The sequence below is a fragment of the Amyelois transitella genome, chromosome 9 (genome assembly GCF_032362555.1).
Source record: "Amyelois transitella isolate CPQ chromosome 9, ilAmyTran1.1, whole genome shotgun sequence".
Taxonomy (NCBI): domain Eukaryota; kingdom Metazoa; phylum Arthropoda; class Insecta; order Lepidoptera; family Pyralidae; genus Amyelois; species Amyelois transitella.
The window spans coordinates 3,073,408-3,098,443 of NC_083512.1; the positions used below are offsets into that span (position 1 = coordinate 3,073,408).

At 34.8% G+C, this 25,036-nt stretch overlaps 1 protein-coding gene across 4 annotated transcripts in view; it reads left to right on the forward strand.

The window, feature by feature from the left end:
- Positions 1-25,036, forward strand: part of LOC106134691 (sorbin and SH3 domain-containing protein 1) — a 244,816-nt gene that overhangs the window by 13,287 nt on the left and 206,493 nt on the right. For 3 of the 4 annotated variants that reach the window (XM_060945678.1, XM_060945675.1, XM_060945677.1), the window contains exons 2-3: positions 12,069-12,370; positions 16,470-16,502. In XM_060945678.1, coding sequence (XP_060801661.1) covers positions 12,275-12,370; positions 16,470-16,502 — 129 coding nt within the window. In that variant the 5' untranslated portion in view covers positions 12,069-12,274. The remainder of the gene's footprint in view (positions 1-12,068; positions 12,371-16,469; positions 16,503-25,036) is intronic. The other variant, XM_060945676.1, reaches the window with a different exon arrangement.

A 25,036-nucleotide genomic window follows, 5' to 3' on the forward strand; every position in this document is an offset into this window, starting at 1 on the left:
TTTTACCACATTCATGGGAAAGAGATGGAGTGGTCTTATTCTTTTTCTATGATGCCGGGAACTTATATTTTAGTAATATCGGCGACTTCTATTTTACGCTGTGAGCTAAATCTCAAGCAACGGTTTCTGCGGATCGGAGCATACCTATATACAATCTCCGATGCCGTGGTTTTCCAGGCATCACATACCTAGTCAAACCGACCGAAACTTTGCACCCGTTTAACTAAAATACCTTATATTTTAACACTTATATTTTCACCCGCTCAGAAGAAAACCCAGAAAAGTCAATATGTACCTCATGTCATTGATCAAAACGTAAGAACAACATAAGTTTGTGAGTCAAACTTTGTCTGATTTATCGATACTTGTTCTTATGATAGTGTTTGATATACAAAACAGCATAGGTCAGGTGCACAACACTTGCTGAAAAGTTTCTTGTTATCGGATTATTCATTCATTCATTCATGTAATCACGTCTATATCCCTTGCGGGGTTGACAGAGCCAATTATCTGGGAAGACTGATAGGCCACGTTCAGCTGAGATTCAAATAGTGACAGGTTGCTAGCCAATTGCCTAAGTCCTAAGTTTATAAGCCTATCCCTCATTCGCTATTTTTATGGGAATTTACATGTTAGTAATTTACAAACAACAAGCCTGTTAGCTCGCAATGAAAACCCAAGGTTTAGTTTATAATACATTTTTAAAATTGCAGTGGTGTGGGAAGATACATTCACAGACAGAAATAGAAGTGATCGTCCATTTTATAATGTAATACTTTTTACTTTATACCAACGAATTTCCATAGTGTGTCTCGAATGTGGATGAATCAAGGAGGTTAAGTGCTTAGGTAATTTGTAAATGTTTGACAAATACATAAGATATTATATATATAATTAACTTTATTGCAATGTCAAATGACGTGTAAAAATGCCTGCGAAGGCCTATTTTCAGAATACTGACTTTAATTTGTTGATATTATACCGAGTAAAAAAACTGAAAAAAAAAGCTTTGGCTCGCGAAAAAAAGGAAAATAAAAGTTCAAGAAATAATTAATAAGTCGACTTGTCAGACTTCATCCGAAGTCATGTTGTAATCAGCGGACGCACTATTTCGAGGTATGTTTTACGACTCGGTATTTGCGTACGCGATGCTTACTCATACAATCACATTGACCTAAATTTGTACTCCAACACAGCACCATGCCGCCGTGATATCCGGAATCCAGGATAAAATGTGCGGTGAAACGCTGCGTAAACATGTGGATAGGGTAACCAGTGTTTAGGATGCGTCATGGATAAAAATATATATATTTTTTATGTAATTTCAAATATAAAAAATGGGACCATGGGGCCCATCTGCCCATCAGCTTTTCCGACAATTGTCGAAAAAGCTGATTGGGTACCTCGTGACCTATCAGTGAAATTATCAGCATTGCCATTCAAATTGACAATGCTGCCAGCCTTCTGTGCACAATCCCGCATGTTGATGCTATGCAGAGACTGTTCAATTTGCAAATTAAATTTTAGTTCGTAAACATCTTTTTTTTTCGTCTTTTTTATAAGTAGCTTTAGTTTTAATTTGAGTTCATTTTAATTATTATTTGTTAAACCTTAAAAAATATATATTTTAAATTCAATAAGTCGAATCAGAGCTAGGCCGTTTCTCTCATGACATTAAACATAAACTTGTTCACAATGAAGAGGGATATACCTAGTCCCATAATAGCTGCAGACCACACAGACACAGTACCATGCTGCCATGACATACGGTATCGTAAACATGTAGATATGGTAATCATTGTTTAGGATGCGTCCTAGATTTTAGAAAAAATAAATAAATATTTAAATAAATTTTTAGAAAAAATAGATAAATATTTATTTTATAGTAGATTTACCTATGTGAGGTCTTTAGATTTTAAATTGACGTGTATGGAAAAGCTATGTTAATTTTACTTAATGCTAGCTTAAAGGCTCAATATAGTTTTAAAATTAATAAGTACCTAATTGATTGACAGTTGTGTATTGTCTGTGAACGAAGTTCGTACTTTCAATCAAAAAATTACCATTCTCTTTCCAGAAGAGGTAGGCAGAGACAATATCCTTCCACTTGCCATGACCTCTATAAAAAGAAAACATTCAACAGTTCTATTGATCTATACTCTAGTGACCTACTCCGACTTTACACGGCTAGCATTTATAGATATAAACTTACCTCAGAATATCCTCATCCCAATATTTCAAATTCGAGTTCAAGGAACAAAATCAAGACAAAAGACAAAGAAAATAGAGGGACTTTATAATATGTAGTGATTTCAGTTAACATTAAAATTTGGTTACCCTACCCTGAAATGTTCCCGTTCAACATATTCCTCGTTGGACCATGAAAAAATCACGTTTCATACTGCACAGTGCAGTTTGTAATTTGTACATAGATTTTTTTTTGTTTTTCCAAGCCTCAGGTTACATTTGCAGTTTTAATAAACACAAGGGTTTTTTTTAAATTTTATCTAAAATTTAGATATTTTTTTTTATTTTAATGTTGAAAAGTTAGTGGAGGGGGCAAGAATTGTTGGGACAGTACCCGACATATAAGTTGGTACTAATTAATAAATTTGATATAGTAAAATCTTCTGCGCAGTATTAATAGAGTAGAATTTTGGTTCAATTTACGTGCCGGGCACTGTATGTCATTACAACAGTTTCCTCAAATATTTTCAGTCGCTTGTACATACTAAGGCGAATTAGAGCTAGGTCGTTTCTCTCATGACCTTAAATATAAACTTGTTCACAGTGAAGAGGGATAAACCTAGTCCCTTAATAGCAGACCCTACAGAAAATCACTAGGTGATCCGTTCAATGCAATAAAATACAAAATTCTTGGACTCTCACTAGTAAAACAACAAACAGCTTTATTCCTCAGTATTACAGTTCAATTTTGTTAATTTTTTGTATTGTTTGGGTGCTTTCCCGGATTCAGAGTAAGGGTCAATTTAATTAATTATATAGACCGCAACATGTACCCTATTAAACCTTTGTTACGCCGTATTATTTCACTCTCTACGTCCGTATAATATTTATCGTTATTGTACTTTATGATCTTGATAATGTCCCAGAAAAGATACGTTAACTACAATTTTAGTAGTAATTATTTGTAGTTTTAGCTCAGTAATGAACGTAAAAATTTGTATATACTGAATTTTAAATCAAATTCTAGATTGAGGTATCTACAATCACAGAAGATATTGAAAATATTGTGGACAACTGTATTATATTCCTTTTGAACACGAAATCCCTGCAGTCGTGAGCAAACAATTTTCTCTGCTTTTGTAAGACATTAAAAGCGGCGGATCGTCCGGCACCGCGGGGCGCGCCATTTGTGTGCAAAAATTTTGCAAATATTTTTTTACCGACAAAGAAACCGGCGCGACACAGCCAAGTTTAGAATTGGACGCTAAAAGAATGTGTTACGTACGCGCTCAAACTTGGCTGAATACTCAAAGGTTGAAAGGGTTGCCAGGTACAAAAAGAGAATTTGCTTGCGATCATTTTTAGAATGTATTTTCGAAAATCGAACGAAAAAATAAGAGTCTCATGTAATTTCGATGCTGATTTTCCGAAAAAATTTTTCTTTATTTAATAATTTGTTGAGTTCCTATTTTAATTTGGGCTGTATACTTACCCTATTCACCTGCATTAAACCTACACCAATTTAGCCATTGTACATTGTTGTCAATTTTCGATAACATTGCATATATTTGTAATGTTCCAGGTAAACCGATTATACTGGTGTAATGTAACTGGTGGACTGTAATCGATAATTATATTTCCAATGGAATTATTTATGTTGTGAGAGTTGGCCCGGTATGTAGTTTTCGGATAAAAATACGTTTTATTCATACGTTCATTATTCATACGTTCTTGTATTGTAAAACAACTACACGTATTTCAATCAATTACGTGTAGTTTTTTGGGTATTTTGGGAATTCCTAAACTAAACTTATAGTTTTTTACATACATTTACATGATCTCGACATTTTTCTCTACTGTAAGTATAGGCGGAGCCAAGAGTCTTGAAAAGACTGAAAGGCCACGTTAAGTTGTACGGATTAATAATGGAATTATTACTAAAATACTGACAGGTTATTAGCCCATTGTCTAAAAGAAAATTCATGTTCATTGAATTGAGTGATCAGTAAAAATAGACCGATGGTAATCAATGTTATATTTATCTTCTATTATCCAAATGAGTGTGAGTCATACAGTATACAGTTGCTATTAAGAGCCCGTCTTTGTACCGTTTGACGTGGGTCTATTTGTGTCCAAATAATGTTGGTATCTATCAATCTGGATGGAGAATAGACTGAGTGAGGAAGCGTCGTACACAATGACAAGACTATTCATTTGAGATACACTTTCATCGTTGTAAACAGCAGCTACCTACTAGTACGAGTTATGTACCTATTGTATTGTAATAAAGAGATCTTAGACATCCTTTGTGAACTTAGGTATCCCAAAATTTTAAAGTCAAGAGAAAGTACTGTAAATATGACTAATTATATTAAACTAATATAATAATTATAAATACAGATAGTTTGACATATTTTGTAAATAGCAAATCTAGTTCCCAGCACATCAGAATAGGACCACTCCATCTCTTTCCCATGGATTCCGTAAGCGATTAAAGGAATAGGTTAATTAATCTGCATCTTACCATGATCAAAAATGGGTTAGATTCCCCTGCAAGGGTTGCAGAGATCAGACTTTGTATAAAAAACTTATGAACTTGGTTAGAAGGCGCACCCTGGACTCCTCTCCTTAGGGATAACCGGAATTTAAACTAGGAGGTAAAAGATTGTTTTTTGAACAGATTTTCTGATCTTCTATTTAATTCTTTCTACTGGACGCTAACCTGAAGAACACTGTACAAAGTACCTCTTAAATATATTGCGGTTTGTCAGCCCCGTGTGTAAGGACACTTACGTAAACCCATCGACAGCCGGCGTCTACATTGTTAGTCTATGTCGAGCTGTCATGTGCTAAAACAGAAAGAGTATAGAAATCAAACATTAGATCTAAGTCTGCAACTAGCTTTCCCGGATACGTTGTTTTGCCATATAAATATTTTTTAAGTAATTTCTAGTATTTTCTAGTTAATAAAAAATTGTTAAGGGTGGACAACCCTTAACACTTAGGGGTATGAAAAATAGATGTTGGCCGATTCTCGAACCTACTCAATATGCTCACATAATTTCATGAGAATCGGTCAAGCCATTTCGGAGGAGTACGGGAACGAACATTGTGACACGAGAATTTTATAGATTATACACATACATACTCGTAAAACGCAAAGGTTACTGATCTTTCAACACACAGCCCTTGGCTCTAAGAGTTTGTATGTTTGAAATATCTTTTTGAAATTTTAAAATCTACGGTTGCGCTTCGAAATGTTTTTTCAGAATCACCGCCAGAAGAGATATTAAGATTATTTTTTGTTCAACGCGGGAAGAGCCGCTGCCATATCTTTAGTGTCAAAGATGTTTTTTAATTTTGTAAATTAGATTAGACTTTACCTACTTTACTTAAAGGTAGATGAAGAAAGGTAAAAGAAGAAAACATCAAAATAAATTAAAAATGAATATAAAAAGTAATTTGACATTATGCCTTGGTGATAATCCATTTTTATATGGGATGGCTTTATTTCTATACTTTCACTTATTTGTGTCGTAGATGCAAGATATTGGAACTAGGAAATTGGATACCTACCAATGAATATCTCGGAAGTCTCCTTTTTCACCAGGTTCATAACCATTTATGGACGAACCACATTTGCAAACAAGAAACCCTTAAGTTTCTTGCACACCTGTTTTTAAAACATTAATATAAAATAACGATTTTCGGATATTACATTTGTAAGCTGGAAAATATTGAAAATATTATCTTGACTTCGCAATCAGTTACATTTGCAACTTTGTCTAACCTTGCTCGGAGCAACTTGACTTACGAAATCCTGGATAATACTCGTTATAGCCAAATGACGCACTTCGAGCCCTCCTTTAGAATATAACCGGGTCTAACGCTAGGACGGAGAAGTAATAATATTGTATTTTTTAAAGGTTTTAATAAAGAGTGCCGAGTGATTCCCGCACCAATAGAAAAAAGAATAGGACTACCTACTCCATCTCTTTCCCGTGGATGTGTCGTAAAAGGCGACTAAGGGATTGGCTTATAAACTTAGGATTCTTCTTTAAGGCGATGGGCTAGCAACCCGTCACAATTTGAATCTCAATTCTATCACAAAGCCAAACAGTTGAACGTGGCCTTTCAGTGTTCTCAAATCTTTTGGCTCTGTCTACCACGCAAGGGATATAGACGTGATGCTATGTATGTATGTTTCAATAAAGTATTTACATTATAAATATGAACTTGTCGTCTGCCGGAGGTGAGGTCGCTGTGAGTGACATATCACGGTCGCGCCGGTCGTAACGTTGGAGACAAGGAGACAGGTATTCAGATGTCACTGTCAGGCTACCGACGCGCGTTTATTGACAGCTTTTGTCATTATAATTTGAAATAGGAGTTACTTTTGTGTCGAGAAAATTCCATGTTAAGGCAGGCATTACAAGTTTAACTCGGAAATGCTAAAGCAATTATTTCCTTCCTTAAAGGTAGGGAATTATTAGTCTCTTTTCTCAATGCAAATGGTCAGAATCACGAATATTGACGTTTTATATTCATGTGAAAATAACTCGGTTGGATTAGATGAAAATTATTACCTACGATCAAAATTTTTCGGTTTGGTTAAAAAATGAAAATTATTCTGTCGCCTACAAATTATCCGCTGCAGCATTTCGGAGCTCCGAATGTGCAGTTTAAACTTTATTTAGTCTAAAAAAACCCGTACAAAATAATGAAAGTATTGTAAAAATATGGACATTTTTAGGAAAGTAACGGTCTAAAAAAGTGTCGCGACCAATAAAACACAGCCTTCTTTGTGAGAACACAAAATACAAAGAGTCGTTTCGTTTCTTGCTGATAAAAACAGAAATGGAAAATTTTCAACACCTTTTCCCTGCAGATTTGTGCATTCTTCTCATTTCTTTTTTTAAAGTGATTATGTATAAGTTAGAAGTGGTTGAGTTCATAGTCCGTTATAAATTACCAAAATTATCATCTCATTGAATTAGCCGCAATTCGTTACATACCAACAAACAGACTCCCGATATATTATATAAGTTTAGATTTATTTTTTGGCAACCCTGTGAACATAAAACTGTGTGTATATTTGTGTTGTATGCTGGGAATTTCGATATCGGTGCAACACGTTTGGTTTTCGATCCTGTAGCTTTGCCCGCGGGCGATCTCAATGTGGATTCCATTTCATAAATTGAGCATTTATATTTTTATTTTCAGCTATACTCTTTTTATTACTGTTCGAGCCTGGATCGTTTCGACGGTATTAACGTAGTGAAAGAGGTTTTACTTTATTGAGATGTAAAATACAAATTAATAATTATTAAGCATATTGTCTTAGAACGAACGTATCTTGATCAAAATAAGGACGTCCTGGCAAAGGGTCAGGTCAAGAGTACCCGAAACCGCCGAGCTTGCATGAAGGGAGTTATGAATGTGGATGAAGCGTGGATGAAGTATGCAGAGATCGTGGCAGGTGGAAAGATGTAGTCTCTGCCTACCCCTCTGAGAAAGAGGCGTGATTTTATGTATGTATGTATGTATTGTCTTAAAAGTGCTGAGAGAAGAGAGCTGCAATATTTTGGACACGTCATGAGAGGGGAAAGATATCGTATTCTTCAGCAGATATTCAAGGGAAGATCCAGGGTAAACTTTAACCCGGAAGGGGAAAAACCTGGTGGCTGAAGAAGTTTCACTCGAGTAACCGGACGCTCTTTCGTGCAGCAGCCTCGAAGTTAAAGATAGCCATGATGGTCGCCAATCTTCGTCAAAGCTACAAGTATAAGAAGAAGAAGCATATTCAGAGATATTTTCTTCCTCTTAGAATTGTTTGCTCAAAACACTTTTTGATCAAGTTTATTACAAAATATTGTGAACTTTTCCTGAGACTCAGCTTTTTTTCTTTAATTTCATTAAACAACTCTATAATACATGTGATTTTATATTAGAGAACTATGTTGCGCGCTTCCGACCTCAAGAAACCGACTTCAAAAAAGGAGGAGGTTTCTCAATTCGACCGTATTCTTTTTTATGTACCTATGTCCGCGGATAACTTCGTCGTATAAAATACATATATAAGAACCGATTTTTTATATCTCATGTCAATCATAAAATAATAGAGAAAAGAGATACATATGTCCTGCCAATGTTTACAAACAGATTGGCGATAGCCCTTAATATTGTACAAAAATGAACTACTTATCATTTAGCATCTTTCTTTATCATTTTTCAAATATTTGTATTGAATTTGCATCCTCAGGATACATATAAATCCATATAACTAACCTCTACCTTATGCGCTGGTCATAAGTAGTTCTTAAATTAAGAGAAAATACTAATTTCCTTAAACGTCATTAAAACTACATCTACAAGAAATTGAAAAACAGATCCTATGCTTGAAATCCACACGGCATATTTACAAAATATACAAAGACAAAAGTATCATTTAAATACCTTAATGTGTACGTCGAGGCGAAAATAAAGTGAGAATGCGTAATGGAAATTTAAAATAACCTATACAATCATTACGGAATGTAAGTCAACATTATTTTCGGGTAATGTACGCCCCGGTTAGCAACAGACGAAGGCCGGAATGTATTGAATCATTCTTGAATTTACACAGAGTAAACACTATATTCTCTCTAAAAGAAATAGTATACACCTTCAAACATGTAACATTAGATAGTTGAAGCAAGCCTGCGCAAGAGATGGTTTATTTATAAACATTCTTCTGGTTAATTTAGTGTAGTGCTGTTTAAATGTAAAGAAGTTTAGTTTGAGAGATTACATGCCATCAATTAAATTCAAGTCTCATGTTATAGCTTGTTCTTTTTTAATAAAAATTAAATTAATCTATTTAGATATGTTAAGTCAAAAAAGAAATTAGCTTATATTTTGGCAAGAGAATCTTTTTCTTATCCTTCTTTTGAAATGTCAGAACTCTGATCGTCTTATGGATGACATCACCACCTAAAACACCGGGATGATGATCAAATTTATACCGAAACAAAATAAGTCAAAGCATTCAAAAATACGAGATTGCCTACTAATGTCTTAGATTAGTAGAGCATCATGCAATCGAAATAAATTCGTACATACTGATAATCATGACTTGAGAGCCTACCCTCTTGAAAATATTGAAAGGCCTCGTAATGATAATGATTGGAATTCTGAAGTGTGTAAACGTACCTAACCCTTGTGGTTTCAGTCTCCAAAAAAGATCGGAATAATGATAAGACAATATTCCAAATATAATATCTATACGTAAAACAAAGGTTTATGTGACGTCACTAGGCTGGTCATATTTCACCGTATACGAAGCCTCCGCTATCCGGTTCGGCATATTTTATCGCCCCGTGTGGCAACACTGTACACTTTGGTTATGGCGAGATTTATGAAGAAAATGCACTGGGAGGAGTATTTTTAAGCATGTTTAAAACGGCTACCCGTTGCCTATTCGTACATACAAAATTACGTTTTAATCCATTACGGGGTAGACAGCAATCATTTAGAGAGCCTATAATTAGATAGCCTATTGCCTAGCCCTCCGGGAAAGAGGCGTGATTTTATGTATGTATGTGTGTATGCGGGGAAAATTTAGATGTTATTCTTTTTGTAATTTGGGCTAGGAATTGTAAAATAAGTAGGTTACCTTTTGTCGTAAAGAGTTTTTGTCGCTTAAAACGTAAAATATGAGTCGTATCTTAGACTTCTTTAAGAACATTAACGTCAGGAGTTTATAGCATATTTGACGCGCTGAAAATAGCGTGCGCCATAAAACTATATTTGTATGGCCACACATTGTTACTTTATGCACTTTAAATTATAATATTATGGGTGACATGGAAATCTTAATCGATTGTATTATTCACTTACTTTTGCAAGTACTTCCGCCGTTTCCCTTTTCCTAGGGGAATTTTGGGAAAAAGTAGGGTATGCTTGAAACTTTAATATTAACATTCATACAACTAACGTGAAAGATTTACAGATAGTGAAATAGGCAGAACCGACATTAGCATTTATAAAATAATAAATAAAAAATAACTGTTATTCCGATACTTCCAGTCATCCTAAATCTCAAATTAATTCCCGAGCCAGATGTCAGACAGGGAACAGACCGCAAAACTTTGTCAAATCATTCCATTGTATATTTACTAATATAGCAGGAGAAACATTTCCAATCGTACCAATTAAAATTATATATACAAACATAAAATCACGCCTCTTTCCCGGAGAGGTAGGCAGAGTTTACATCTTTCCAATTTCCACGATCTCTGCATACTTCTTTCGCTTCATCCACGTTCATAACTCTTTTCATGCTAGCTCGTTGGTTTCGGTTACTCTTTACCTGACCTTTTGCCAGGATGTCCTAAATTTGAAATTAAATTAAATTCGTTTGATAAAAATTTTAAAAATCGTATAATTTCAAATTAAGAATAAGTACCTACTTTACTTAGTTTTTGTGTGTTGTCGTGGATGAATCTTAAGCACTTTTTGTGCATTAACGCAATTTTTGTTCCCCAAAGCAAAACTCCCTTTGAGGAATAACTAAAGAATTAAGATAAAAATAACAACTGAGATGTTGTTATTTTTATCTTAATTCTTTAGTTATTCCTCTAAAAGGTAATATCGTTCTATGAATTGGGGAAATCATAATACCTTCTCAGCAAATAACTCAATCTGATTGGCTATTCAATTTCGACAGACGCGTCGCGTTCCACCCATAGAACTTGGAATCGTATAAGACTGTAGAAGTGGTAAATAGTGAGGCACATATGAAAGATGCTAATTCCGTATTGTAGATATATCGCAACTGCTATATTTCTTTGAAGCCCTCTGTACTGGTGAATGTGTCGTCTAAACTGATAAAGGTTATTATTAGCTGACATCATAAAGTTTTTACCTATTTGAACTCTTTACAACTGCACAGACTAAAATAATACAAACTGCGTGCGCTTCAAAGCGACGTCAAATTTTATGTAAAACTTCTTTGCACAAAATCAATTGTATAAAAGACGGACTTAATGACAAATGGTATTCTCTACCAGTCAACCAGCGAACTTAACAGATTATGAAATCATTTCCATAATTTCAGGTAGTTACAGTATGGCATATCTATTTTCTTAAATTATTCTGATCTCTATGATCCACCCTAATCTGATTCATTGAATATGTATGGCGTATTGTGAGTCAATAATGTGTGAGATATTGTATGTAAACAGTGTAAGCATGTGATACAAACTAAGCATTGATACATTTGATAAGATTAATCCTCTCCGGTCATCAAGATTAGGTTCATGTATGTAGGTCATCGACCTCCTGACGTGTCAAATTCAAAAATTGTATTCCATATAAGGGATATTTTAATATCACTTAATAATTGTCATATCTTCTGGTTTCTGGACATTGTCAAATACAGTCAAATAAATTACTTACAACTAAGTATACGAGTAATGTAGTCTGATCTTTCCAACCTATGTAGGGGACCATAATTCTAGATTTTCTTTGTAGCCATGTGTAGGGAATTTTAGGCGTTGTGGTTTTCGCCTTTTTTCCTTTTTTCCTTTTTTCGTAGTGATGGGGAAGACTCAATCAATTTTTCCTTGTCAATGTCGTAGGAGACGATGAAAAAAGAAAGGCCTCATTATTTAGTGGCGAGATTGAAGACCATTTCGTTCCGTGTATGTAGTAAATTTTTCATTGGTTTCTGAGATGGGTTGCCATGTTGGGGTAGGAATTACCCGAATTTTTACCGCGTCCTTAGAAAACCAAATATATCCATACCATCATTGGAGTCATAATTGGTTGCCTACTTGATACATTAAAAACATACCTTTTCTAATTTACTTTATTAAATATAAAATTATATTTTGTTTCAGAACGAAATCCCGACGACGAACCTCCAAACTACTAACACACCACTAACAACAAACCACTCCAAATAAAAATTGTGATATTTACAATGATTGGGGGCTTCCAAAATTGAGCTTTAACATAATGGGGTTCGCGATACATTGACCGTTAAGTTTGACGGTGTAGTCGCGAGTTGGTTGGAGACGCGGCAATGGAGTGAAGAGTGAGCGATATGACAGCTAGGGAGGTGGAACTGAGTGGAGGGGCGCCCTGGGGGTTCCGAATGCATGGAGGCGCTGACCACAACCAACCTTTGAGGATATCGAGGGTATGTTTTTTTTATTTTTAAATGAAATACTCAATCAATCTATATGCCAGTATTTAGTCAAACATTTTTGACTTTCTTAATTCGAATACAATTGTTAATGCACATAATCCAGAATCATGGTCAAAGGCGTACCCCAGGCTTGAACGAAATGAGAATGAAACTGGAACTAACTTTAAGGGAAAAACGAAATCAATTGGAAAATTACTTTTAAACTTACATTTTTTTAAATGCTGTCATCCGACAAACGCTGGTCTTGACCAGCCAAAACCTACAAAAAATTGAGGATAGAAAGGAGAAGAAATTAAATATACAAAAGTTAAGCTCGTTGAGTCTGAATGATGGCATAAAACAACCTGCTACGCTACGACTTTTAGAACCGCTACGAAGTTTTATCTCTACGAAGCTAAACACATTTTTTATGTACATATATATAATTAGCTTTTTTATTATCAGTATTATATAAGACTAGCTGTTGCCCGCGACTTCGTCCGCGTAAATTTCAGATATCGGTTGAATCTTAATCATACAGTCAGATACAGACGAACGGACAAAAAATGTAAAAAAAAATTCTCTATCCGTTTCAGTCAAAATAATAAATGTACAGACAAAATATTTTTACCGTTTTATTATATGTAGTATTTTGACTTTTAGTTTTTTTAAATAAAATACTTAAACAACACAAAAAAAAAAACATTTGTAATAAAAAAATATCTTGTTTTTGTTGGGGCTCGAACTTGGACCGCCAACTTCAGAGTCTCACGCGCTGACCACTGGACCATCGAAACCGTTGCGGTGGTGTCGAAATTAAAGTAGACTACATACATATGGTCACGTCTATATCCCTTGCGGGGTAGACAGAGCCAACAGGCCAAAACTGAATGGCCACGTTCAGCTATTTGGCTTAATGATAGAATTGAGATTAAAATAGTGATAGGTTGCTCGGCCATCGTCTAAAAAAGAATCCCAAGTTTGTAAGCCCATCCCTTAGTCGCCTTTTCACTTATATTTATATGTTATAGGTATAATGCTGTCCTATAATGATAAATGACTTTGATTTTTAAATTTCGTAACTTATTTGCAGGCAAACTCATGCCTTGAGTTCACTCAAATGTCGATAACTTTTTTTTTAGTGAACCGATTTTGATTAAACAAACTTTAAATGTTCTTCTGAGATAAAACAAAGCAACTGGTGAAAGTTGTAAGTAAATCGGTTCAGTACTTTCGGAGATAATCGTGATCATACATACAGACAGACAAGAAATTCAAAAAAAATATTTTTGCTTTCTATTATTCATTTTAAGTGTCCCTCTATCCATTTCAGTCAAAAATACTAAATGTACAGACAAAATATTTTTACTGTTTTATTATATGTATAGATTATTTATATGAAAAACAACATCTTTTTAGAAATATAGATTATTTATATGAAAAACAACATCTTTTTAGAAATATTAATAAACAATCATGGATTACTTTTTTTCTTTAAAAGTGGCCAGATTGATTTTGTATTTAATTTTTTTAAGGCTACGATTTTTTAAAATCCTGTACGAGTATTGTGAACACTCTCCACAACCATATTTGTCTACGAATACTTAATAATCAATAATCTACACTTATGAACCTTAGTCGATAAAACTCTGTTTTTATATTCAGTTCTACATAGGTGTTTAAACGTATTTACTTTCTTGGATTAAACCGCTTTCTGAATTAAAATAGTTCAAATATTCGATTAGTAAATACTCGCTGTTTAATCAGCAAAGCACACAAGAGTTATACTCAATTACTTTTTCTTTTTATGAATAAGTGGCCAGAGTCATTTGTTCTATTCTGTTCTACAGATTTAAATGTTTTTTTTTCTTTGGTTTTACCATTCTGCTCTTCAGATTCAAATGTTTTTTCTTCATTAAGGTTCTAACCACTGTCCGAATTCAGATGGTTCAAGTATTCGCCGAGTAAATCCCCGCTTGTTAATCAGCAGAGCACACATGCGATGTGGAGATTGATGGAACTAAGGCGAGCTAAACTTCAACGAAGCTTTGCAATTGTGAACAATGAAGTGCGTGGGAGTACTTTGCAGTATTTCCATTATTCATAAAATCTGCTGATCAGAATGCAAATGAAGAAATATGGGTTCTTGTGTTTATTGGCAGTCAATCAATGGAAAGTTAAACTTATGATTGTAGTTTTAGGCGATTGGTTTGCAACCTGTTTCACCCAGGTATGTTTGGCTTTCGACTTTCTTTACTATTGGCTTTGTCTACCCCGTAACGGCGTGATGTATTGTTGCTTTTGATAAAATTAGGTATAAAATTAGCATCAAGGTCGTAAAGGGTTATAGGATTTTTTTATGAACTGAAGTTTTTCTGAAATGCAAAACTTCGGTCATACAAACAATAAAGTTAAAATTAAGTATTATACGTTTAGTAGTATTTACTCAGAAAATTATCGTAAGAAAAATTATTATTACGCCCGTCGCACGATACGATACTCAATTCATAACAGCTTCTCAATTTACGAGTCCCTTTATCACGGAATCATAAAAACGCTTACAAGAATGTGCATTAGCAGTAACTCACAAGGAAAGTGGTAATAAAACTTCCTTTAAAAGTTCCGAGAATGCGGTGTCAGATTACGCAATTAAGTTCCTTCAGGAGTTGGTTGGTTCGCGCACACTTTGTTCGCGGCATGCAATTTGTTAGGACAATCGTGTTGTATATTGTGTTGCAACGATATATCGATATTTTCGATAATAACGCAGCTATAATATTGATAGCAACATCGATATTTCAATAATCCCGATATCATTCGGACAAATTGTTTTAAATATTGATGTTTTAAAAAAAAGGGAATCTTATAACCTAGAACCTAAACGAATTCAGAGAATTACAGCTTGAAGATTCGGATAAGTTAATTGAGTAATTTACAGATTAATTCACAATTGCACATAGTTCAAATAACATCGTTGTATAAACCGTCGATATTATCGATTATTGATATTATCATCAAACAGATAAATTTATCGATATATTTATAGAACCACCTTGCATCCCTAATTGTATTGTGGGTAGTCCTACAATAGTGTGGGAAATACAGTGCGAGAAACAACTTTGAGAATAGTAGTCGTCGAGATTAGGGCTTTGCTTTTGTTTCGTTTTTAGTCTCAGAGAGCCATTAGGTTTTTATTACTAGGTTATTATAAATTCTGTTTAATATATCTGTTGTTATAGTCTGTTGGCTCTTTCTACTCTATAAAGAATATAGTGACTATGAGCAAGACAAAAAGTCGGCGGCGCAGGATCAATCTATTTGCATTTTTAGTACAATGATATGTAGTCGTAATTGTTAATCAGTTTCATCTTATTAGCTTTTCCTATCAAATAAGATCGACTCTTTTTTCCGTATCTTTTGTGTTTTTTTTTTATATTTTCTCTTTGTCTTTTAATTTTAATCATTGCTTTTCAGGCACTGATATTTATATCATTAGCTCATCCTTTAAAATGTACCCCCATTTACCCCTTACCATTCTCTGGAATTTAATCCGTCAAATAGTAATTTAAAACGAATTGGAAATAAGCTTTATTGTACGCAAATAACCCACATTAATTTCACACTCTTGTATATGATTTTATGTAATTTTATATTTCACAAGAGCAAATTACATACAATGGTTTAACAGCTATTGTGATAAAATTGCAATATTGTGCTCAGTGCTCACACATGTTTTTTCGACCGACTATTTTCAGTGGAATGGATAATTTAATAATACTCATTCTGTTTTGTTGTGCGTGTTAATTAAGCGCAAATTTAACAAATTCAACAAAAAAAGAGTTAAAAGTACCTATAAACAAGGAGGCTTGCATGAAAAGGTTGAATGTGGATGAAGCAAAAAAAGTATACAGAGATCGTGGCAATTGGAAAGAATAGGCTCTATCAACCACATCGGAAAATGGCTATTTGTCTTGATAAGTTCGTTAAGAGATGGTCTAGATCAGAGTCTAGTCATTAGACATTCCACTTCCAAATTTCCAACAAATTGTACAAAAATATTTTTTTTTCGTTTACTTTTTATTTTAAGTAATTTTTTTATTTTTTATTTCAGCGATACAGCGACTCTTTAGACCGGGCTTATGACGTGAGTAAGATTATCTGCCAAATTATGTTTGATCGTCAAACAACAATCAATCTATACTAACTCCCGCTTTGAATCCATTATTATCCAAAGTGATACATTTTTCATTTTGCTCAGTGATATTAATATTTTTACATGTAATAAATAATAACTGAAGATTTACATATTTTTACTTACATTTTTACATATATGTTGTACACTTTTTGATACTTTTACATTTAATAGATAATAATTAAGCGACTAAGGGATAGGCTTATAAACTTGGTCTTTTAGGCGATGGGCTAGCAACTGTCACTATTTGTATCTCAATTTTATCAACAAACAAAAACCTGAACGTGGCCGGCAGTCCTTTCAAGACTATTGACTGTGTTTAATTTATTGTGTGTGTTTTGTGTGTGTTTTACCCCGTAAGGGATATAAGACGTGACAAAGTACTTATATGTATTTTTTAGACGATGAATGAAGCATCCTAGTCTGGTAACAAGCAATCTCTTCCAGTCAACCTTAGGGTCAATCAAGGGAAAGGCTTTCAGGAGGCGGGTTAGTAACCTGTCTCAAAAACATTTACCTAATAATTTAATACCACTGCTTATGTGATTGAAACTACTAACTTCAGTAGGTATACAACATTGTATATACTAAATTTTTCTGCTGTTTTTCACGTATTAAAACCCAGAAACCGCGTATAACTATTTTTTTTTCATTCTCTCTGTATAGCTTTATTTAAATGTTTTTTTTTAAAACACAAATGAAAGTAACATTTTACCAATAAATAATAATATTTCTGAAAAAATAAATAATAGATGTCTCTCCACTTCCACTGACAAGAGCTGATATTATTAAAAGTATTGTATTTAAGTAAATTTTATTTTCGAATAAGAAAATTAATGGTTTCCAATAACAAAACTCCGTGTTTATTGATCCGTAAGACAATAATCCTTTTTAATGCGCTACTGAATCTTATTACATTAAACAGATTAGTTGACCAAGGTTAAGGCATCGTAAAACCGGAAGTGATAGGCATTATCATGAATAATTAGCTGAAACTCGCGACTTCTCTCCCGTCGACGTTTTTGACTTCCCGATATTTATTCTTTAGCTCAAATGTTGATATATACATACATACATAAAAACCCGCCTTTTTCCCGAAGGGGGAGGGAGAGACTACATCTTTCCACTTGCCACGATCTCTGCATACTTCCTTTGCTTCATCCACATACGTAACTATCGGCGGCAAGCTCGGCAAGCTCGGCGGTTTCGGGTAGGTACTCTTGACCTGACCCTTTGCCAGGACGTCTTTAATTTGATCAAGATACGTTCGTCTAGGCCTTTCCACTCCGTTGTTGATATAAACTGCTACTAAAAGCTACTTGCGGGGAAGACAGAGCCATAAATGTTACACAGGCTAAATAACAACTTCAACAAAATAGCTTTTAGATTTAACAAAAAAGGTAAGTAAACATTAATATCAGAATGTTAATTTCAAAATTCAGAAACTTGCAATCAAAGCCTTTTCAGAACGAATTAAAATCCTCTTTTGTACCTCTTATTATCTTCACAAATACCGAAAACACCATCCATTATGTCCCTTTTTGTTATTGAGCCCTTTGGATGATGGGCTGTTTTAATAAAAGGGTATTTTAGGCTATAATACTTGGAAGGTATCATTAAAACTCATATGGAATCGTTTATAGCCTTATGTGAAAATTTCTTAGAATATTGCGAAAAAATGAATATTTTTTGACCGAGCGAGCAAAGTGTATGACGTTTATTTTACCTATTAACTTGAGGCGAAAACACATTTTTGTATGTATGTATGTATGTTTGTAACGCGTTAACTTGCAAACCTTTGTTAGCCTCATTTTGATTAAATTTAAAAACGCAATTCATCGGTTAAGTAGATTATGAGATATTCACAATTTTGTAAAAATCGAAAGTGCTAAGTGAATTAAAAAAAAAACGTTTTGAAAAACCAGTTTACCCTTGTTTAAATTTTCATGCTATCGTAAATAATTTTCCGCCTAATTATCCGCCTTCTAAGTGCGACATTTTTTTTTATAGAAAAATAACAAGAGATAATTATACATATCTCCTTTTAAATTATTGATAAAAAATATTTCAGATGCGCCTAGTTTAAGAAATTTTTGAAAATAGATACTTAAGTGCAGCTTACACAACATAAAATTAGACAATTCTTTGAATTAAAACAATAAGTTTCAGTATCGATATCGAATTTCTACGAATCCATTAGTTGTTGTTTGTAAATTAATCCCGACGTTTGCAGCGGCACAGCGCAAAGTGATAATTTTGGGAATGTCCCAGAATAAGTAGGATAAATTGGGCATAGGATTGTAGATACGAAGGCATGGTTACCAACTTAAGTGTTTTTCCCAAACTTTGGGGACTTGGAAGTGCCAGAAGAGACTTTTTAGGGACAAGAATTTGCTGGTGCTTTCGTCGTGGTTAACGGCACTTCACAATGGGATCACTCCATATCTTCCTCACCTTTGTCGTGAAAGGCGACTAAGGGAGTAGGTACATTTACCTAGGTTTGGTAGCGAAAAAAAATTAGTGTGTGTCTGAAGGAATTGAGGAAAAGACAAATAAACTTAGGATTATTTAGGCGATGGATAACTTGTTACTACTAGTTCAATCCATTAAATTAATTAAGCCATTCTTGAACGTGGCCTTTATTTCTTTTCGAGACTAATGGCTCTGTCTACCTACTTACTGACTTAATTTGAAGGGATTCTTTCAGTAAAGTTTTTTTTTAATTTATCAGGCCTGGGGAAATTATTGAAAATGTTAGGGAAGAATTATGGTGAGAACTGGTAACGCTGTAAGAAACTACATTCGGGATCCCACACACGTGCGTGCGGAGTCACGCTGTATGCGTGTTCTGAATTTGAAATTAACCCAGTTATTACTGGCCAATCATGTAAGGTCCTCGATAGTTCTTCGTCTAACTTTATATTTGGAACTTGGAGAAAGGGTCTGATTAGGTTGGTTTTATTATAAAGAACCTTATAAGTGCGACATAATTATTATCGTGGACAGAGAAGATAGGTATATATAACGTCTTTATTTCTTATGGGGTAGACATACATACATATGGTCACGTCTATATCCCTTGCGTGGTAGACAGAGCTTACAGTCTTGAAAAGACTGATAGGCCACATTCAGCTATTTGGCTTAATGATAGAATTGAGATTCAAATAGTGACAGGTTGCTAGCCCATCGCCTAAAAGAGGAATGCCAAGTTTATAAGCCTATCCCTTAGTCGCCTTTTATGACATCCATGAGAAAGAGATGGATGGTCCTATTCTTTTTTGTAATGGTGCCAGGAACCACACGGTTATAGTGCCAAATAAGACGACGGGTTTAAATGAAAACACCATAACTACCTTTGTCGCAGTGGGATAAAACATAAAATGGCGCCGCTTGCATTCGATGTGTTGTAATTAAATGCACAGTGTCTCGTTAGTGCAATTAAGTAAGATTAAGTGGCTTGGCAGTCTCGATGCCAGTGCTGTTTATTTACTTACATCTTATTAAGGAAGTGCCGTGTGGTTCCCGGCACCAATAGAAAAAGAATAGGACCGCTCCATCTCTTTCCCATGGATGTCGTAAAAGGCGATTAAGGGATAGTCTTATAAACTTGAGATTCTTCTTTTAGGCGATAGGCCAGCAACCTGTCACTATTTGAATCTCAGTTCTATTTAAAAGCCTAATAGCTGAACGTGGCCTATGAGTCTTTCAAGACTGCTGGGTCTGTCTACCCCGCAAGGGATATAGACATGATTATATGTATGTATGTAAGTATCTTATTAAGGAATTAGACATTGTTCGATATTTGCTTCTGTGCGCATTTCTAAATGTAAGGATCTTTGACTCATGAGGTGGTGGAGAGTGGTCAGCGTCTATTCTGGTTTGGCAGCAAAGAAAAAAACATATGTGTACCAGTTGTTTTGTTCTCGTGCAGATTGTAAAAGTCAATCAAGGAAAAGGTTAATAAACTTGGGATTCTTCTTCAAGGCGATGGGCTAGCAACCTGTCGCTATTTTGAATCTCAATTCCATCATTAAGCCATTAAACTGAACATGGTTTTCAGTCTTTTCGAGTCTACCCCACAAGGGATATAGACGTGATTATTTGTATGTATGTATGTATCGTTGCCAGGCGTCCGGATAAAGCCGGACATAGTTAGGCTTTTTGATCGCATGTCCGGCCAAAATAAACGGCGTCCGTCTTGTCCTGCTTTTGTTGGGCTTTTTACATACAATTGTTTTGTCGTACCTTAATAGGTACCTTAATTATATTTGGAGGAGGATTTTGTCTTAGTATATTAATACTAAGACAAAATCCTCAATAATACAATTCATTATGATAATCTTCAATAAAAAAAAATATTATGGATTTTCCTTTATATTTTGGTTGACTGGAAGAAATCCCATTAACATAAGTCCGCCATTGTACCTACATATTCTTCTAAATCCAATAACTGTTTTGTTATTTGTTATATTTATTTTTATGTGCAATAAAGAGTTTATAAAGTATAGGGTGTCCGGCTTTTTTAGCCAAATGTCCGGCCAAACCGGCTAGTCTGTCCGGCAATTAGGTTTGGCGACGTGGCAACCCTATATGTATGTATGTACTGTATGGTACAGGAACCCATACATCGGTCTTTATAATAGGCTAGTTAATTTCCGTGTGCAATAAATGTTTCATTCAATGCATAATTTACGAGTAAGCCCACTATATTATCTACCGTCAGGCTTCGGACGAGTTACCGCAACTAAGCTCGCATTTCTAACACGATTAAGCTCTCACCCCCCTTCCCCCCTCTATTCTCCGTACCCCATGTGGTTCAGAACAATGTCCAGCCATTTTTTATCACGAACGGTGTCTTTTCAAATGCATTTCCTTTTTACTTTTTATTTTTTAATGCCGTGTGGTTCCCGTCGCCAATAAAAAAGAATAGGACCACTCCATCTCGTTCCCATGGATGTCGTAAAAGGCGGCTGAGGGATGGGCTAATAAACTTGGGATTCTTATTTTACGCGATGGGCTAGCAACCTGTCACTATTTGAATTTCATTTTTATGTGCACAAAGTTAAATGCCACAAGATTGAAATTGAGAAATAGTTACAAGTTCAAAGAATTCTCGGTGTGTAGGAAGAGATAACTTCTTTCTTGATCGATTTTTACCATCTTTGTGGCAAGAGAGGCACCTGACACACGTGCACCAGATGAACGTGCTTATTTCATTAGCCTTTTTGCAAACTGAGTTGCAGTTGCCTGCTTAGATTGTCAGGAACCACATATTATAGATATAAACAATTATAAAACATCTTTAGTATTATTTCCTAACAATGTGGGAGTCAACGGCCTATTAAGGATATACCATTGTATATTACCGCATATGTCGCGTTCGATTTGCCTTCGACAAGATTAATATTCTGGACGAGTGCCGATCCCCAGCGTGACAATAGACCCGGTCCTCAAAGCCATAGACTATAGAAAAAATGGAGAGAGCGCGAAAAGGATGGTAGCGTAAAGAAAAAGTCGTATCATAAAAAAATACTTTCCAGCTAAAAAAGATATTGTCCTGAAATAGTGAACAAATATAACGTTGTTTGTTTGTTTGTAAATTCTTTATTGTACGATCGCGTTCATATCTGCAGTCATAGTTTTAAAATTCTTACGGGTTAAAATAGCGTGCACTGTGGTTCCAATAGATACACACACACATGCATATTTAAAAAGAATACATATTCCATCAAATGAATACGGTCTTTAATACCAATGATTACTAAGTAAAACAGTTTATTATTCTATGACATATAACATAACAAAACAGAAAGAGACGGTAATCAACGATGGCCGAACTGGGCCCGATAATTGTCGATCGAGATGTCGTCTCTCATTATTTGCATAAGATTTGCCTATAGAGGGAAGCTTGCGACTGCCAGACTTATGACATTTCAATAAGGTTGAAAGTTTATCTGCACATCTGCAGATCTAAGATATATTAGATAATCTCGCTTGCTCACACTCGCTTGTTCTAGTTACTAGCGTTACTTGGATTTCGAAGTTATTCAAGGATTTTTTTGCCTATTAAAAAAAAATTGTGTTACTGACAATTTTTAATGTTTCAAGGTGCCATTTGAACTAAGTAACTGACTGACTAACTAACTGATATCTAAGAATTACAAACACGAAAAGTTGTCTTCAAACACGGAAATCAGCAAGAAATATTAAACAAGAGGGAGAAAATAAAACATTCAATAATTAAAATTAGTAAATTTTATTGAAACAGTTTACCTATAGTTTTGTTTACATATTGATGATTATATAAAGCTATACATACAGCATATTACACTAATTGTATCATCTACTTAGCTCCTGTTATTAAGGTTACAGCTTAATTATTCGTTTTCATAAAGAAAAGATATTGAAGCTGTCCTTAAAACACTATCTAAGTAATTACTACTTTTAATATAAACTGGCAGAACCTTTCACGCACTATAATATGGACTCGATGCACAGGGCACAAATGATATTGTTGGCATATCATTAATCGGATAAATATACCGCACAGTTGGTAACATGGTTTCTTCCAGCACTTGCACATAATGAGCAGCTGTAGCGCGTCCTGCTATCCACACCTGTTCCCCAGGTCCAGCAGCACTCATCCAGCCCCACATATTTACAGATATGTGTCCAGACTCCATATTTGGCACAATATTTTTTTCTTTATACCGAGTTGCATTTCTTCGCCATAAATGAAGCCTACCATGTAGTGATGACATAAACAAACTTTTCGTCCGTAAATATCGCTTCTTTCCAGGCAAAATCCAAATACTGCTCAGCAAATTCTAAACGACTTTGCTTATTTATTTCGGATAAATACGGCTTTCTTGGTGGCTGTCTGTGGTGAGGTCCCTCACGATGCAAACTCGACGAACAATAACCACTAATGTGTCGAACTGTTCCGCAAATATTGTGGTCGGTATGAAGCTATTATTTTCGCACTGTTCCACCATGGATCTCCGCTGTGTGGCTGTCGCTGTGTTGATTATTAGCGGACGACGGTCGCTGCGCGGTCGACTTTTTACACTACCCTCTTCTTGATGGCGCGTTACCCAACGTTTCGACGCTTGTTGTTTATTGTGTTATTTGTGTGAATGTGTGAGTGATAGCAGCGGTGCAAGCTATAAAGTTTTGCGAACTATGACTGCAATTATGAACGCGACCGTACATAACAAATTATAAGTAATACATAAAAATACATTAAAAATAACGACGTACAAGGGCGGACTTACTTTATATGTATACTTTATACAAAAAGTATAGATACAGATATCAAAGTGCCATTTAGGTTACAACTTACACCCAAATAAAGCAACGGGCGGATGTACTTAGCTTTTATTTCATCGTGAAGCATAACATGTAAGAAAAAATATGAGAATAAAAACTTAATTGAGAGTCGATACAAAATTATGGAAATTTGCTATGATTATATTATTTACAGTTCAGTCTATTATAATTGTAAGGTCTATGACAGCGCATGCATTTCGTATAATGCCCATATAATGTTTCGATGAAATAGCCTTTGACTTCGCGTGCCTTTAGACGTTAGTATTGGCCATGACTGTCTTGGGGTAACTGTCTAAGCACAGAGCAAGATAGCCTCGGGCGGTTTTGTGCTCTGTGCGCCTAATATCCCAGTTTCATGTGCCATTGTTTACTTTAATTATGTCGTTTCAAGTGATCCCAGAGTGGTTATATCATTAAGTTTTTTTCTTGATTACACTATTAACGTAATTCGTTGAAGTTGATGTTCGTTGTTTGTATAACGTGTAGTGAAAACGTTTCGTTCTAAGATATTTTAAAGTGCTATGCAACATTTTCTTTGACAAACATTAATTTGTTTAAATATACTGAAATTAAAAAAAAAGAGTTTGAAAAGCAAACTCATCTGACCCACATGTTACTGGTCTTCAAAAATAAAAAATAAAAAAGAATTGTTGTGAATTTTAAAAAGTGAACTCGATGTTACCAGCCAAGTCGTTACTCCCCTTTAAAATCCCAAAAATTAAAAAAAAAAAAACTAACAATCTGTAGTACATTTTGCGCAAGTAACTGAACACTGATCTATAGCCGTATTGCATTGTGTTTGATATAAAGTTGGATTGTGTCAGTGTGGGACTCCGAAGTGGGGGGAAACATGCTGAAGTTTTGCTCACCGGCGTCGAGGCGACGGGACGCGGTTTGTAACTCCAACTTGCATACTGTATTTCAGTGAACAGTTGTATAGTTGTATCACAGCATTAATAATAGGATTGCCAGACTGAAATTTTGGGAAGCGGTCCTATTCTAGATAATCGAACGGCATGGTACTAGGTCAAGGGCGAAAATTGACGCAATGTCATCATACGTATAAGTAGTATGTAGTAAAGATTCTCGTTATACTTGTTTTTATAATATAATAAGAAAACTGTACCTTAATACTTAAAACCTATATTGTAACCATA